The 13,593-nt window shown below is 41.2% G+C and overlaps 1 protein-coding gene across 1 annotated transcript in view; it reads right to left on the reverse strand.

Annotated features, from left to right (window-relative positions):
- The window catches only part of LOC135539915 (sodium channel protein type 8 subunit alpha-like), a 113,040-nt gene that overhangs the window by 44,646 nt on the left and 54,801 nt on the right, over window positions 1–13,593 (reverse strand). Inside the window, exons 13-14 of the mRNA XM_064966167.1 lie at window positions 10,263–10,398; window positions 9,516–9,754 (exon numbers count right to left, since the gene is read on the reverse strand). Of these exons, the coding sequence (XP_064822239.1) occupies window positions 9,516–9,754; window positions 10,263–10,398 (375 nt within the window). The remainder of the gene's footprint in view (window positions 1–9,515; window positions 9,755–10,262; window positions 10,399–13,593) is intronic.

A 13,593-nucleotide genomic window follows, 5' to 3' on the forward strand; every position in this document is an offset into this window, starting at 1 on the left:
ACTGCAGCTGTCCATCTGTAAATAGCCCACCAAATCTACCTACCTCATCCCCATACTGCTTTTATTAACTTTTCTGCTATTTTGCACACCAGTATCTCTACGTGCATATCATCAACTGCTCATTTATCATTCCGGTGTTAATCTGCTAAATTGTAATTATTTGCTAGTATGGCCTATTTATTGCCTGCCTCCTCATGCCTTTTGCACACACTGTATATAGATTTTCTTTTTCTACTGCGTCATTGACTTGTTTATTGTGTTATTGTTTATTCCATGTTATTCCATGTGTTGTTGTCTGTGTCACACTGCTTTGCTTTTTCTTGGCCAGGTCACAGTTGTAGATGAGATCTTGTTCTCAACTAGCCTACCTGGTTAAATAAAGGTTCAATTAAATAAATAAAAAATACAAATAAAATGCAGATTGCAGGTGATTAGAAGTTCCAATTGTTGGCTATTCTCACTCTGGCTGGATTCCAATAGAGGGTTTGCAGTTGTGTCACAAATCACTTAGCAACCGCACCAGGCTCCATGCTTGAAGACTGAAGTCAGTCTGTTAAAAGTTCTCCAAACGTCTACATGGATGGCTGCTTTTAGTACCACCGGACACTTCTGGAAGATGGCCCATTATTTAGTTTTTCTAAGGACACAGAAAATGGAGGCAGTGGGAGAACCTATTCATGTAAGTAAATATATTTTGAAAATTATCACAAACAATGTATTATTAGCTAGCTAGCCTACTATAGAAACTTAGTGTGCAGGCTAAGTTTCTGCTAACATAATGTTTGCTAGTTAGCTAACATTAAATACTGCATACAGTGCATTTGGAAAGTATTCAGAACCTTTGTTACATTACAGAATTATTCTAAAATTGATTAAATAAATGTTTTTCCTCATCAATCTACACACAATACCCCATAATGACAATGTGAAAACTTGTTTTTAGAAATACTAGCAAATTTATTAAATATAAGAAGCAGAAATACCCTATTTACATAAATATTCAGACCCTTTGCTATGATACTTGAAATTGAGCTCAGGTGCATCCTATTTCCATTGACCATCCTTGAGATGTTTCAACAACTTGTTTGGAGTCCACTTGTGGTAAATTCAATTGATTGGACATGATTTGGAAAGGCAAGACACCTGTTGACAGTGCATGTCAGAGCAAAAACCAAGCCATGGGGTCAAAGGAATTGTCTGTAGACCTCCGAGACAGGATTGTGTCAAGATACAGATCTGGGGAAGGGCACCAAAAAAATTCTGCAGCATTGAAGGTTCCCAAGAGCACAGTGGCCTCTATCATTCTTAAATGGAAGAAGTTTGGAATCACCAAGACTCTTCCTAGAGTTGGCTGCCTGGCCAAACTGAGCAATTGGGGGAGAAGGGCCTTGGTCAGGGTGGTGACCAAGAACCCAATGGTCACTCTGACAGAGCTCCAGTGGAGATGGGAGAACCTTCCAGAAGGACAACCATCTTTGCAGCACTCCAGCAATCAGGACTTTATGGTAGAGTGGCCAGACGGAAGCCGCTCCTCAGTAAAAGGAACATGACAGCCTGCTTGGAGTTTGCCAAAAGGCACCAAAATGACTCTCAAACCATGAGAAACAAGATTTTCTGGTCTGATGAAACCAAGATTGAATTCTTTGGCCTGACTGTTAAGCGTCATGTCTGGAGGAAACCTGGCAACATCCCTACAGTGAAGCACGGTGGTAGCAGCATCATACTGTGGGGATGTTTTACAGCGGCAGGGATTGGAAGACTAGTTAGGATCGAGGGAAAGATGAACGGAGAAAAGTACAGAGATATTCTTGATGAAAACCTGCTCCAGAGAGCTCAGGACCTCAGACTGAGGTGAAGGTTCACCTTCAAACAGGACAACAACCCTAAGCACACAGCCAAGACAACACAGGAGTGGCTTCGGGACAAGTCTCTGAATGTCCTTGAGTGGCCCAGCCAGAGCCCAGACTTGAACCCAATCTAACTTCCCTGGAGAGACCTGAAATTAGCTGTGCAGCGACGCTCTCCATCCAACCTGACAGAGCTTGAGAGGATCTGCAGAGAAGAATGGGAGAAACTCCCCAAACATATGTGTGCCCAGCTTGTAGCGTCATACCCAGGAAGATTTGAGGCTGTAATCGCTGCCAAAGGTGCTTCAACACAGTACTGAGTAAAGGGTGTGAATACCTACGTAAATGTGATATTTCCATGTATTTTTTTATATTTTTTTTTATAAATTTGCAAAATTTTAATGTTTATTTGTTGTAACTCTAAATGCATTTGTAGCTAGGTAGCTAGCTAACAGCCATGGAAGAGGGTGAAAGGATTAGCTAGCAGTTACAGCTGTCAGAAGGGAGAGTAGGCTACTCTGGTTAGACCGGGTACCTTTGTACCTTTGGACATTATGAAAATATTCTCCAGTTCCAATCCTTAACGAGAACAAATGAGGACAGAGAGATATAGCAACATAATATTCAGTGCTTTCTAATTTGAGTATAATGCAGCCTGTTTACTTTGTGATGTTTTCCGTCCTTAGGTACAGAGAGCCGTAAAAACCTGTCTGCAGATGAAAAGGTCCCAATGAATGTCCTAAGATAATAAGGGTACATTCTTGTATACCATGGATTATATGTGTACCGATGTTAGCACATTTTGTGAACAAAAATACAGCTTAAAAGTCACACACAATCTATAAACTTATTACAACTCGAGCAGGCCAACCATGCTGGGTGTACACGCTTCTGTTCCAGCCCAGCACTAACACACCTGATTCAATGTATCAGACCTAATTGGTTAATAATCAAGTGTGCTAGTGCTGGGCTAGACCAGAAGTCTGCTCTCCCCGTATATCAGGAATCAGTGGAGCGAGGTTGGCCACCTATGGTATTGACTTTTTTTTCTTCACCTGAAATTATGGGTTTGGTAATAATGGTCTACTTGTTACTAAAACGTCTAACCTTACAAATGAGTTAGCTTACTTGTACTCTGAAATTATATGAAATAGTGTTGATTCTTTGAAGTTACAGTAAGTGTTTAAATTTGTTTTACTTGTGAATTTAACTATTATTCCAAATGAACTACTGTCGATGTTGATTAAACACAGATCACAATCCTGCAATAAAGAGGGAAAGGGAATCTGTCTCTAATTTGTCTGTTTCTGTGTTGCATTCATAAATTAACATTACCTTTCTGTTCAGTCATAAGCTCTCCAATTGGGTTTATTTGATTGTCACAATTTTTTCAGGACATCAGCCATGCGACTCCATTTTGCAGCTGATAATGGTATGCAACGTCAATGCAGCCATAGGCCTACAGCAGTGGTTCTCAACTCCAGTCCTTGAGTACCCCCAACAGCGCACATTTTTGTTATTGCCCCGGACAAACACACCTGATTCAACTCTGAGGGCCTGCTGATTAGTTGATAAGTTGAATCAGTGTGTTTGTCCAGGGCTATAATAAATTGTACTGTTGGGGGTACTCGGGGACTGGCGTTGAGATCCACTGGCTTACAGTATGATGGCATTAGCCTTATGGGCATTTGCAATGCAGCCCTTGACATTTTGCATCTGAAACAGAGAATAGCTTAACTCACACATTGTTTATATACTGTTCAGCTATATGTTCTCAATTTAAAAATGATACCTGTAGACAATGTATATGAGGCTAATCATTATACTGGATTTTGTACATGCATTGTGCTGACATTAAATTGTTTAGTGCAATTCCAACCCTTGTAATCTAGGTGGTGAAATATATGAAAGCAGGAGATGAAGGGATCCTTAGCTTAAAACATACAACTACTGTCACCAAGTTGAATGCCAAATACGTTTCTCCTAGAAGGTCTGAATGGCACTTAGAGGTGCTACTGTGATAATGAAGATGGTTTGCCTAAGACTACCACAACAATTACATAGTCTATGCTAAATGTGTTCAAATTGTAAAAGAAAGAAAAATGTTGGGCTATATGAAATACTTTTTATTAAATGGGGCAAGGCAAAGCACAGATTAAAAAACATGTTTCATTTAACCCATACAACAATATAGCCTATTGTAATGACCTGACTAGATCATAAAGGAACAATTGTCCAGACAGAGGCTTGAGTTTATTGACGGTTTATTAAACAAGGCTACTGTTTCATATAACAGATAACCCATAAGCCAATCGTGAGCTGAACCTGGTCTTTTACCCCCCTGCCCAACCCCCTCCACCAACCACCAGGATGCCCGGCATCAGAACATTCCAGGCATTATTGGCAGATATGACTATGTCGGACCCCGCGAACACCGGGTACTGGTCAGTACAACACAACCACATCCTAGCCTAAGACATAACACACAGCTGTCTGTGCGGGTCGCTACACTATTATGACAGGACAGTATGTTTACAGTATCATAAACAGTAGTATTTTACACGCTCCAAATTATATTTTATATATTCATATGGTTGAAGGCAAAATCGTTTTTTATTGATCTGTTGTCAGTGTCAGCGGAGTAGGCCATGGCTATCATCCTATTAAAAAAATATTCTGCTGTCTCCAGTCATATAAAGTGTAGTAAAATTGCATGAAATGTGTATCAAATGCCACATTTTTCCAATGCAAAGGAAAGTAAGGTTAAGCCTATGCCAATATGCGCTTATTAATAGCCTACATTATCACTATCAAATCTACTCATCACATTAGGAATAGTAGGTTTACATTAGTCTGCAAATGCAATGACAGAGGCATGCAATCCTTTGTTATAAATGTGCATTTTTATGGTGAAACAATTGCTTCCCAAAACTTGAAACTCACGCGACACATTCTAAAAGCTAGACTACAAGCCAACTAGCTAGCTAATTTTGGCTAATTTACTGTAGCGTTGTTGTTAACACCTAGTTAGCAGAACAGCTCAAATAAACTCAAAATCGATCAGCCTTGATTTACCAGTGATGAAATGATCGTAGCAGACCTTGTACTGACAGCTGTCTGGGTTCAGGTCTTGACGGGGAGAAAGGTTTATTCGCTTTTCTGACAGCTCTTGAGTCTTATCTCATTGGTATCACCAATTGTGTTTCATGATTGCGTGGGAATCTGTAAACATTTTTTTCCCCGTTGTCTTTCCTGCCTTGTTAAGAGCAGCCAAATACTCCGCAGAAAATGACAGTGGTAACTAGTTTTAGGCACTGTTATCATGCAGTTTGGGGTAGCATATGAAATATAGCTGTGAGAATCAATGCACAGGGTTCACTGGATGACAGTAGTTATGTCAAGTTTGTCTCTTTTTACTGACTCTGATCTTTTCGATTCGTTCAGTCAGAAGAACAAATCATTTGACTAATTTCGTTAATTTGAGTCAGTAATGCCTAGAGCACGTAGGACCCATACCGGCGAACGATGAACTGAAAACTTGTTCACATATCATTCACCATAGGGGGCTTATTGGAGCTGTCATTTGGGAATGATACTTGCAAAAGTGTGCTTTTTGAACGATGTAGGCTACATTTGTTGATTGCTCTGCATACAAATAAGATTAGTTATTGATACATTTGAAACAAGGTCTAGTTGTGGCTGCTGACTAGATTGTGATCGACTCTTGATGGAATGCGTTGCTTGCCTGCCATGAGGGTGATAAGCACAACATCATTTGAGAACTGCAGCCCCCCAATCATTTTGTTCTCGAGTTCGTTGAGCAGACGCTGTGTATGATTTGGTTTTACAAAGCTGTGTGCATCATAACATTTAATAATCAATTAATTGCAGTCATTCTTAAACCATGGAATCAATTATCAGTTCTGAACATGTATTTAAACATACACCTCTCTGGAGCCGCTGAGTCGGAGGAGCATGTATCAATCCTGCTTTAGGACTCATTGCATTGAGCCCAGCAGATTAAACAAATGAGTCACTCCAATAAACGAATCATGACTCTTGAGTTAGTAAAAATATGATGAATAATTTGCAAACTGCACATCACTAGATGACAGAAGGGACACAAGATCAGTTGGATAGAGTCCAGTAAGTGTGCATAGAACCAGTGCTAGAGAGTCAGTGCAAATGAAAAGGTGGTCAATGAAAATATGTCCGGGTAGCCATCTGATTAACTGTTCAGCAGTCTAATAGCTTTGGGGTAGAAGCTGTTCAGGAGCCTTTTCGTCTAAAACTCAGCGCTCTGGTACCTCTTGCCGTGTGGGAGCAGAGGGAACAGTCTATGACTTGGGTGGCTGGAGTCTTTGACCATTTTTAGGGCCTTCCTCTGACACCGCCTGGTATAGAGATAGTTTGCAAGCCCTGCCACATCCGACCAGCGTCAGAACCGGTGTAGTAAGATTGGATCTTACTTCTGTATTGACGCTTTGCCTGTTTGATGGTTTGTCGGATAGCGTTATGGTCAGATTTGCTAAATGGAGGGCGAGGGTGAGTTTTGTGTGTGTTTCTGTTTGTGGATTAAAGGTAATCTAAAGTTTTTTTCCACCTGTAGTTGAACAAGTGACATGCTGGTAAAAAATGAGGTACGACGGATTTCATTTTTTCTTTGATTAAAATCACGGGCCACTCGGAGCGCCACCTCTGGGTGAGCATTTTCTTGTTTGTTTATGGCCCTATGTTGAGTGCAGTCTTAGTCCCAGCAGCAGTAAATAGTATGTTCTACAGCTTATCATGAGGTATTCTAACTCAGGTGAGCAGAACCTCGAGACTTCCTTAAAATTAGAGATTGCGCACCAGTTGTTAAAAAGAGACACACAACACACCCCTTCAGTTTACCCGATGCTGCCGTTCTGTCCTGCCGATGTATAGAAAAACCAGCTAGATTTATATTTCCATGTCCTTGTTCAGCCACTTCTCGGAGAAACATTGGATATTAAAGTTCTTCAGATAACCTTGATAGGATAGTCTTGAACGGAGCTCGTCCAGTTTATTCTCCAGTGATTGCACGTTCACATATATATTAGCATATGTTTTCATATGTCCTATGGTTGAGAAGATTTTGTAAGTATTTGTAGCATATTTGAGCATATATATTAGCATATGTTTTCATATGCATCTACTGGATAGTAAGGCCATCTTTGAATGGATCAACACTATCTTCTTGAACTCTTTAAGGACTACTGTGATAAATCCAAAGACCACATTTGGAGTGAAACTGACTTTTAGTTCAAGAGAAGAAGATTTTTTATAATTATTTTCCTTATTCTTTAAGAAATCAATGCCAAATTTAACATAGTTCATCACGGTATTGTTTCGAGTTGATAGACCATTGTGAAGTGGATTCCGATTGGATTTAAATGGATACTTAAAATCAGATTTCCTGATTTATCAATACCTAAGCCATCTCTTAACCAATCCCTTTTCTCAAACTATGTTAAAAGATGTAACATGGGCCTACATACCCAATTGCGTGTTATTTGGACTTCTGGTTCATGAGAATACGTTTTTCAAAGGTTTTCCAAAATGTCCAAGATAGTGATAAATCTATCTTGATGGACCTTGTGGGTCCTTGAGGCAAATTTGTTAAGCATGAGGCATTCAAGTCTCTAGGTCAAACAGGGCGATGGAAGTGAGACTGCTAATAACAGCTCCACCTTTTGGCCAATCGGTGCCATTTTTGACCAAGTTACTCATGGCCTCTAGTTTCTGTGTGCCAAATTAGGAAAAAAGTTACCAATCTATGCTTGAGGTTTTTTTTGGACCATGTCAACAAATAAATAAAGAAATAATCATTCAGAAAATAACAATAGCTTTCAGAGCTTCACTGTGAACCCCTAATTACACAGAATTTTGCAAGCAAGCATTTTGTATGTTGGTTCAACTATATGCCCAAATGTTGAGAAAACTCACAATCCTATTGCAGCTGGTTGCATTACAATTGTATGTTGAATCAACTTTTTTTATTTACATTGTGGGATTGGTGGAAGCAGGTTTGCTGCAAAGTAATGTGTTGTCTTTATAGAACCATACAGGTTCTATTTAGAACCTTATGATCATGGTTCTTTATAGAACCTTCAAAATGGTGTTCTATATAGCACCAAAAAAATGGTTCCGCTATGGTTACAAGTCAAAGAACTCTTATTTGGCACTACAGATGTCAGATCTTGATTTGACCCGTTTTGATCATTTTTAATGGGAAATTAGTTTTGATAGGCTACAGTAGGCTATAGTTTAGGTGTGAGATCTAGTGAAAGGAAGAGAACTGCATGTTTTCAGTGAATTTATATAAATCTCAAGACTTATTTGAAATTCCTGCAGCGCAGGAAAAGTCTCTGCGACAAAAGAGTGATCAAATTAAGATACTACATCTGAATATAGAATCAAGTTTGTAGTATATTATAACATATCATGCTGATCTCTGATAGAAACCAGAAAATGTCTGCTCAAGATTTGTATCTGAGAGTTCTGATCTGTGTGTTCTATGCTGTGATGCAGAACATGGAGGTTAAAATCACGGAGTACTTATGATTTGTAGAAATTCTGCTTAAATACAGAAATTTGCGAGTGAAATGTGAAATGGATCTTGCTTGCATGGCATTTTGTTTGATGTAGTGCTGATTAAAAATAGATTGGAGTCTCAGTGCTGGTGAAGGTTGTCCTGGCAGGACAAGGTCATAGAGCAGTGCCACACACACGCACACACAGGGAGGTTTGTATGATGGCATGTTGATGGGCCTATGCCCAATACCGGATCATGTACCCAATACTTGATAATGTGCCCAATCATCACTGCAGAGAGCACTCAATGATTCATCCTGCACCACCACTGAAACCATGCCAACATCTGTAACCTAATTTCCCATATAGCTGCTGACACCACGCCAATCTCTGTGACCTCATTTCCTATCTCACCCCTTACACCACGCCAATTCCTCTGACCTCACACGGACAGGCCAGGGACTCTGCTACTGAACTGAGATATCTGAGAGCAAGTGGACACGACATATACCCTCTAACCTCTCCTCACACTCACACACCAGCCTCATACCTTACCAAGCAGTATGCTCCACTTAACAAGGTAGCGATCAATCATGTTACATTCAACTTTAATGTATCCCCTAACCAACCAATCCTGCCACCCCCTGGACATACTCCTGTCCTGCCATGTTAAAACTGCTAAATCAGTAGGAAGAGAGAGACAGAGAAGAAAATGGGGCAAGAAAGAGAGAGACAAATTTGGGGGAGAGAAACTGAGATAGCTGCTGTGGTGAGAAAAGGTTGCTTTAAAATAGAGCAGAGTTTTTTATGAATTCCCTTCAAAGGGCAGAGTGTAATGCGTGTATGCATGCGTGCGTGCGTGTAAGAAAGGGCCTGATTAAACCAGCAAAGAAGTGCTCTGAGGGATCTGTACCACACTTCCTTCCTCACAGCATGGACAGAGCAGGTAGAGACAGTGAGAGTAAGAAAGAGAGAGAGAGAGCGAGAGAGAAAGAGAGGGAGAGATGTGGAGCAGAGGTAGAGAGCCAAGTATGAGAGAAATAATTGGATGTGAGAAACATGACAATCACATTGACACACTCCTGTGGTACCCTACACTTGACTGTTTCTCACCAGATTGCCCACTGACAGCGTCTCATCAAAGCGAGGAGTCATGGGGTAGTGCTCCATGGCCATGAAGAGGGTGTTGAGGACGATACAGATGGTGACGGCCAGATCTACAAAAGGGTCCATGACGATCAGGTTGAGCACATACTTGATCTTCAGCCAGAAGGGAAAGCAGTCCCACACACAGAAGAGGTTGGCAAACTTATACCACCATGATGGACATGCCCTTTGAGAATCTTCTAGCTCTGTATGGGGAAAGGGAGGGGGGGAACAGAGGGAGGCAAGGGAGAAAGGGGTAAACCAAGAGAAGGAGAGGGAGACAAAGTGAAAGAGAGAGAAAATGGTAAAGTGTGAATAAGAGGAAAAGAGAGAGTAGGAGTGGGAGTGGGAGACAGGAAAAGAGGGAGAGTGTGGAAAGAGAGAGAGAGAGAGAGAGAGTGAAAGAGAGAGTGAAAGAGAGAGTGAAAGAGAGAGAGGGAGGGAGAGGGAGGAAAAGAGTCACAAAAATAGACCCGTTGCTATAAGGCTGGTTGTCTGGTGGTCAGGTCAGTGTATTGCAAAAAGGCAGGGCTAAATGGGAAGGGGTTGAAAGGTGAGAGGTTGGATGTGAGGACAGAGGCAGCCGTACCATCCACCAGTGTGTGTGAGTGAGTGTGAGTTATGTAACCTCCACCAGTGGGTGTGTGTGTGAGAGTGTGTGTAGAGGTAACTGTACCCTCCACCAGTGTGTGTGAGTGTGTATGAGTTCCGTACCCTCCAGCAGAGTATGTGAGTGTGTATGTGTCGCCACGCTCATCACACTGTTGGTCCGGTCCTTGTTGCGGCTGAGCTGGTCCACAGAGACCATCAGGGAGCCCGAGTGTTTCTTCTTCCCCTCCACCTCTGTGGTCTGCGCTCAGGGAGAGGACACACACACAAACACCCATCAGAAGCCTTACACAAACACTACATCTTGAAACCATTCTAATCACTAACCCTAGCCTTTGTGTCTGACACACGGTATGCTTAAACCAGAGAGAGAGAGAGAGTCCAACACCCAATCCTATCCCACACACCAGACACGAAAACCCTATGCCATACACCAGACACTAAAAATACCACTAAGCCCCATTCCTTACAACATTATCCCACTCTAAGCAAACCGTTCTGTCCCACCCAAAACGTATAACAGTTGTATCCCCTTCCCAAACCTCCATGCAAGAGCAGGCATATAGCTAATAAGAAAAGAGAAGTCAAGACAGCCACTGTACCATGCTACGTTTGGAGAGTAGGTAAAACGCTAGGCTTGGAGAGAAGTAAGGGGATTTCAAACTACCATGCTACACAAACAAATAAATATTTAGAGATTCTTTGTCAAGGGGTGAGGGTGATATGTATAAGCATTTTTCATCTAGGGTTTTTACTGCTCAGGAAGTGTTCTTAACTGCTGTGAAGGCTGTGAAGAACTATCCTGTTCTTTCCCTCTCCACCATGATTTCCTTTATGCCATGAATTGGTACACTGTTAAAAAGTTCCTGTAATTTGATGGTAACGTACAGGTACTGGTTGTAGTGAATTCATGGTAAACAACAAATTACTGAATTTGAGGTATTTGTGTCAACCTTCAGTGGAAGTGTTGTGCCAGTTTAAGTGGTTGATGGTTATGTCGTCAAAGGTTGAGCACCTCGTTAACACTGTCAGTTCTGCAATTGTTGTAAGAGCATGTGACCATAAAGAGATGCACTGATAAGAGGTTACTGTGCATTTCAGAGTAAGTTAATGGCAGTTCGATGCCTGAAAGTTGCCAATAGCCACACACTAAAACATGTTGTTAGAAAGGCAGCCAGTTAACTGTATGTTACTGTATTTTTTTTTAATCCAAAGAAACTTTGGTTTAAATGTACATTATTGGAAACTTTTTTCACAGTAACTTTAAGGTATCTGGCTGCCAGTAAGTTACCGTAAAAAAAACAGGATTGTTTTACAGTGCAGTAACTGCAAGTAACTTACTTGCAACTAGCTGCCAGTAACTTAATGTACTTTCACTGAACTTTGTTGATTACAATATAGCTTAACATTAGTTGATAATTACTAAAGCATTATTTGTAGCGAGCACCCTTGGGATCCTTGGTTGGCAGCACTGACCTTCCTACCATATCGTATCACCATATCTAGTCAGTGAACATGACAGAGATCAGCCACAGTAAGTTACCCTGAATTTTACAATAATTACTTGCAGCAAGCTGACAGAAAATTGTTGAAAAATAAACATTAACTTCTTGGGGCCTCATTTATACCCATTGCATACATTTCACATAACATTTCTGTGTGTGCCATTTGTCAATTCTGAGCAAAAATAGAGATTTATAAACTTGGTGCATGCCGTACATATGCACATTTGCCATTATAAATGAGATCTGATGTAAAATTAGCATTAAAACTCTGCCTGGAAAACACCCTCCATTCACCTTTTATGGTGACAATAACACACTTTATTTGCGGGAACTAGGCCAATTTGCAATAGGCCACGGCATGCAAAAGATGAATTGTTGTTCAATATTTATTCAATATATTATTAGGTTTCTATGTCCTGCCTTGGTATAGGCTCTGGGATGAAATAGGCAATGATGTCGTGCTCCTATCGCACAGCAATACTGTAGCCTACCCATACTGTCAAATATTTTACGTAAGCTACCGGTCTATTGACTGTTTTGGCAGAATGTTTTCATATTCAGCAGTAATTTATGCTGTATCTACAGTACCAGACAAAAGCTTGGACACACCTACTCATCTGTTTTTCTTTATTTTTACTATTCTATATTGTAAAATAATAGGGAAGACATTAAAACTATGAAATAACACATATGGAATCATGTAGTAAACAAAAAAGTGTTAAACAAATCAAAATATATTTTAGATTCTTCAAAGTAGCCACCCTTTGCTTTGATGACAGCTTTGCAAAAACTTGGCATTCTCTCAAAAAGCTTCACCTGGAATGCTTTTCCAACAGTCTTAAATGAGTTCCCAAATATACTGAGCACTTGTTGGCTGCTTTTCTCTTCACTCTGCGGTCCAACTCACCCGTGAGAGCAAATTTAATTCCGGTTCATCTGTTCTGTTGAAAAGATTAACCAGAATTACATTTACTCTCACTGGTGTCCAAAAATAGCTATCTGAACACCACGGCCCTACTAAGCCATGCTTCTAGTCTTCTGCTCTGGGTTGTTTGTGACCCAACTGGCGCCACATAGTCGACCACAAGGAGCAGAACGTCTACACCTGGCTGTCCGAGAAACCCAAGCAATCGCAGACATCGTCCCACCCGTCCCAACAGGCCAGCGCTTCAGAATCCGGTGAATCCTCTACCTCAGCGATGTCTTCTTCATCCTCCAGATCCAGAAATACCTTTTTGGTCCTCTTGCCCCTGCAATGTTCCAAACGCACACATGCCAAAGACAAAGTTGCACAAGGAGAGGTACGAGAGGACGTTGGAATGAGGTAAACGAAGATGCCCAAAGCAACACTGCTCCATGAGTGAACAAATTTGATGTTTTAAACAAAGGATTGTACTGTATACAGTCACAAATCCTATTCATGTTACAATTGAACTATTTAAGTATTAATGCAATATCAAATTGAAAGGTTTTTTTAGCCCTAGAACTGAAGCTCTCCCTAATTACTCCCTAATTAGTCCACCCACACAGACAGCGTCGTGAAGAAGGTGCAGCAGCGCCTCTTCAACCTCAGGAGGCTGAAGAAATTCGGCTTGTCACCAAAAGCACTCAGAGCATCCTGTCGGGCTGTATCACCGACTGATACGGCAACTGCTCCGCCCACAACTGTAAGGCTCTCCAGAGTGTAGTGAGGTCTGCACAACGCTTCACCGTGTCAAACTACCTGCCCTCCAGGACACCTACACCACCAGATGCCACAGGAAGGCCATAAAGATCATCAAGGACAACAACCACCCGAGCCACTGCCTGTTCACCCCGCTATCATCCAGAAGGCAAGATCAGTACAGGTGCATCAAAGCAGGGACCGAGAGACTGAAAAACGGCTTATATCTTAAGGCCATCAGACTGTTAAACAGCCACCACTAACATTG

This window comes from Oncorhynchus masou, chromosome 5 (assembly GCF_036934945.1).
Source record: "Oncorhynchus masou masou isolate Uvic2021 chromosome 5, UVic_Omas_1.1, whole genome shotgun sequence".
Taxonomy (NCBI): Eukaryota; Metazoa; Chordata; class Actinopteri; order Salmoniformes; family Salmonidae; genus Oncorhynchus; species Oncorhynchus masou.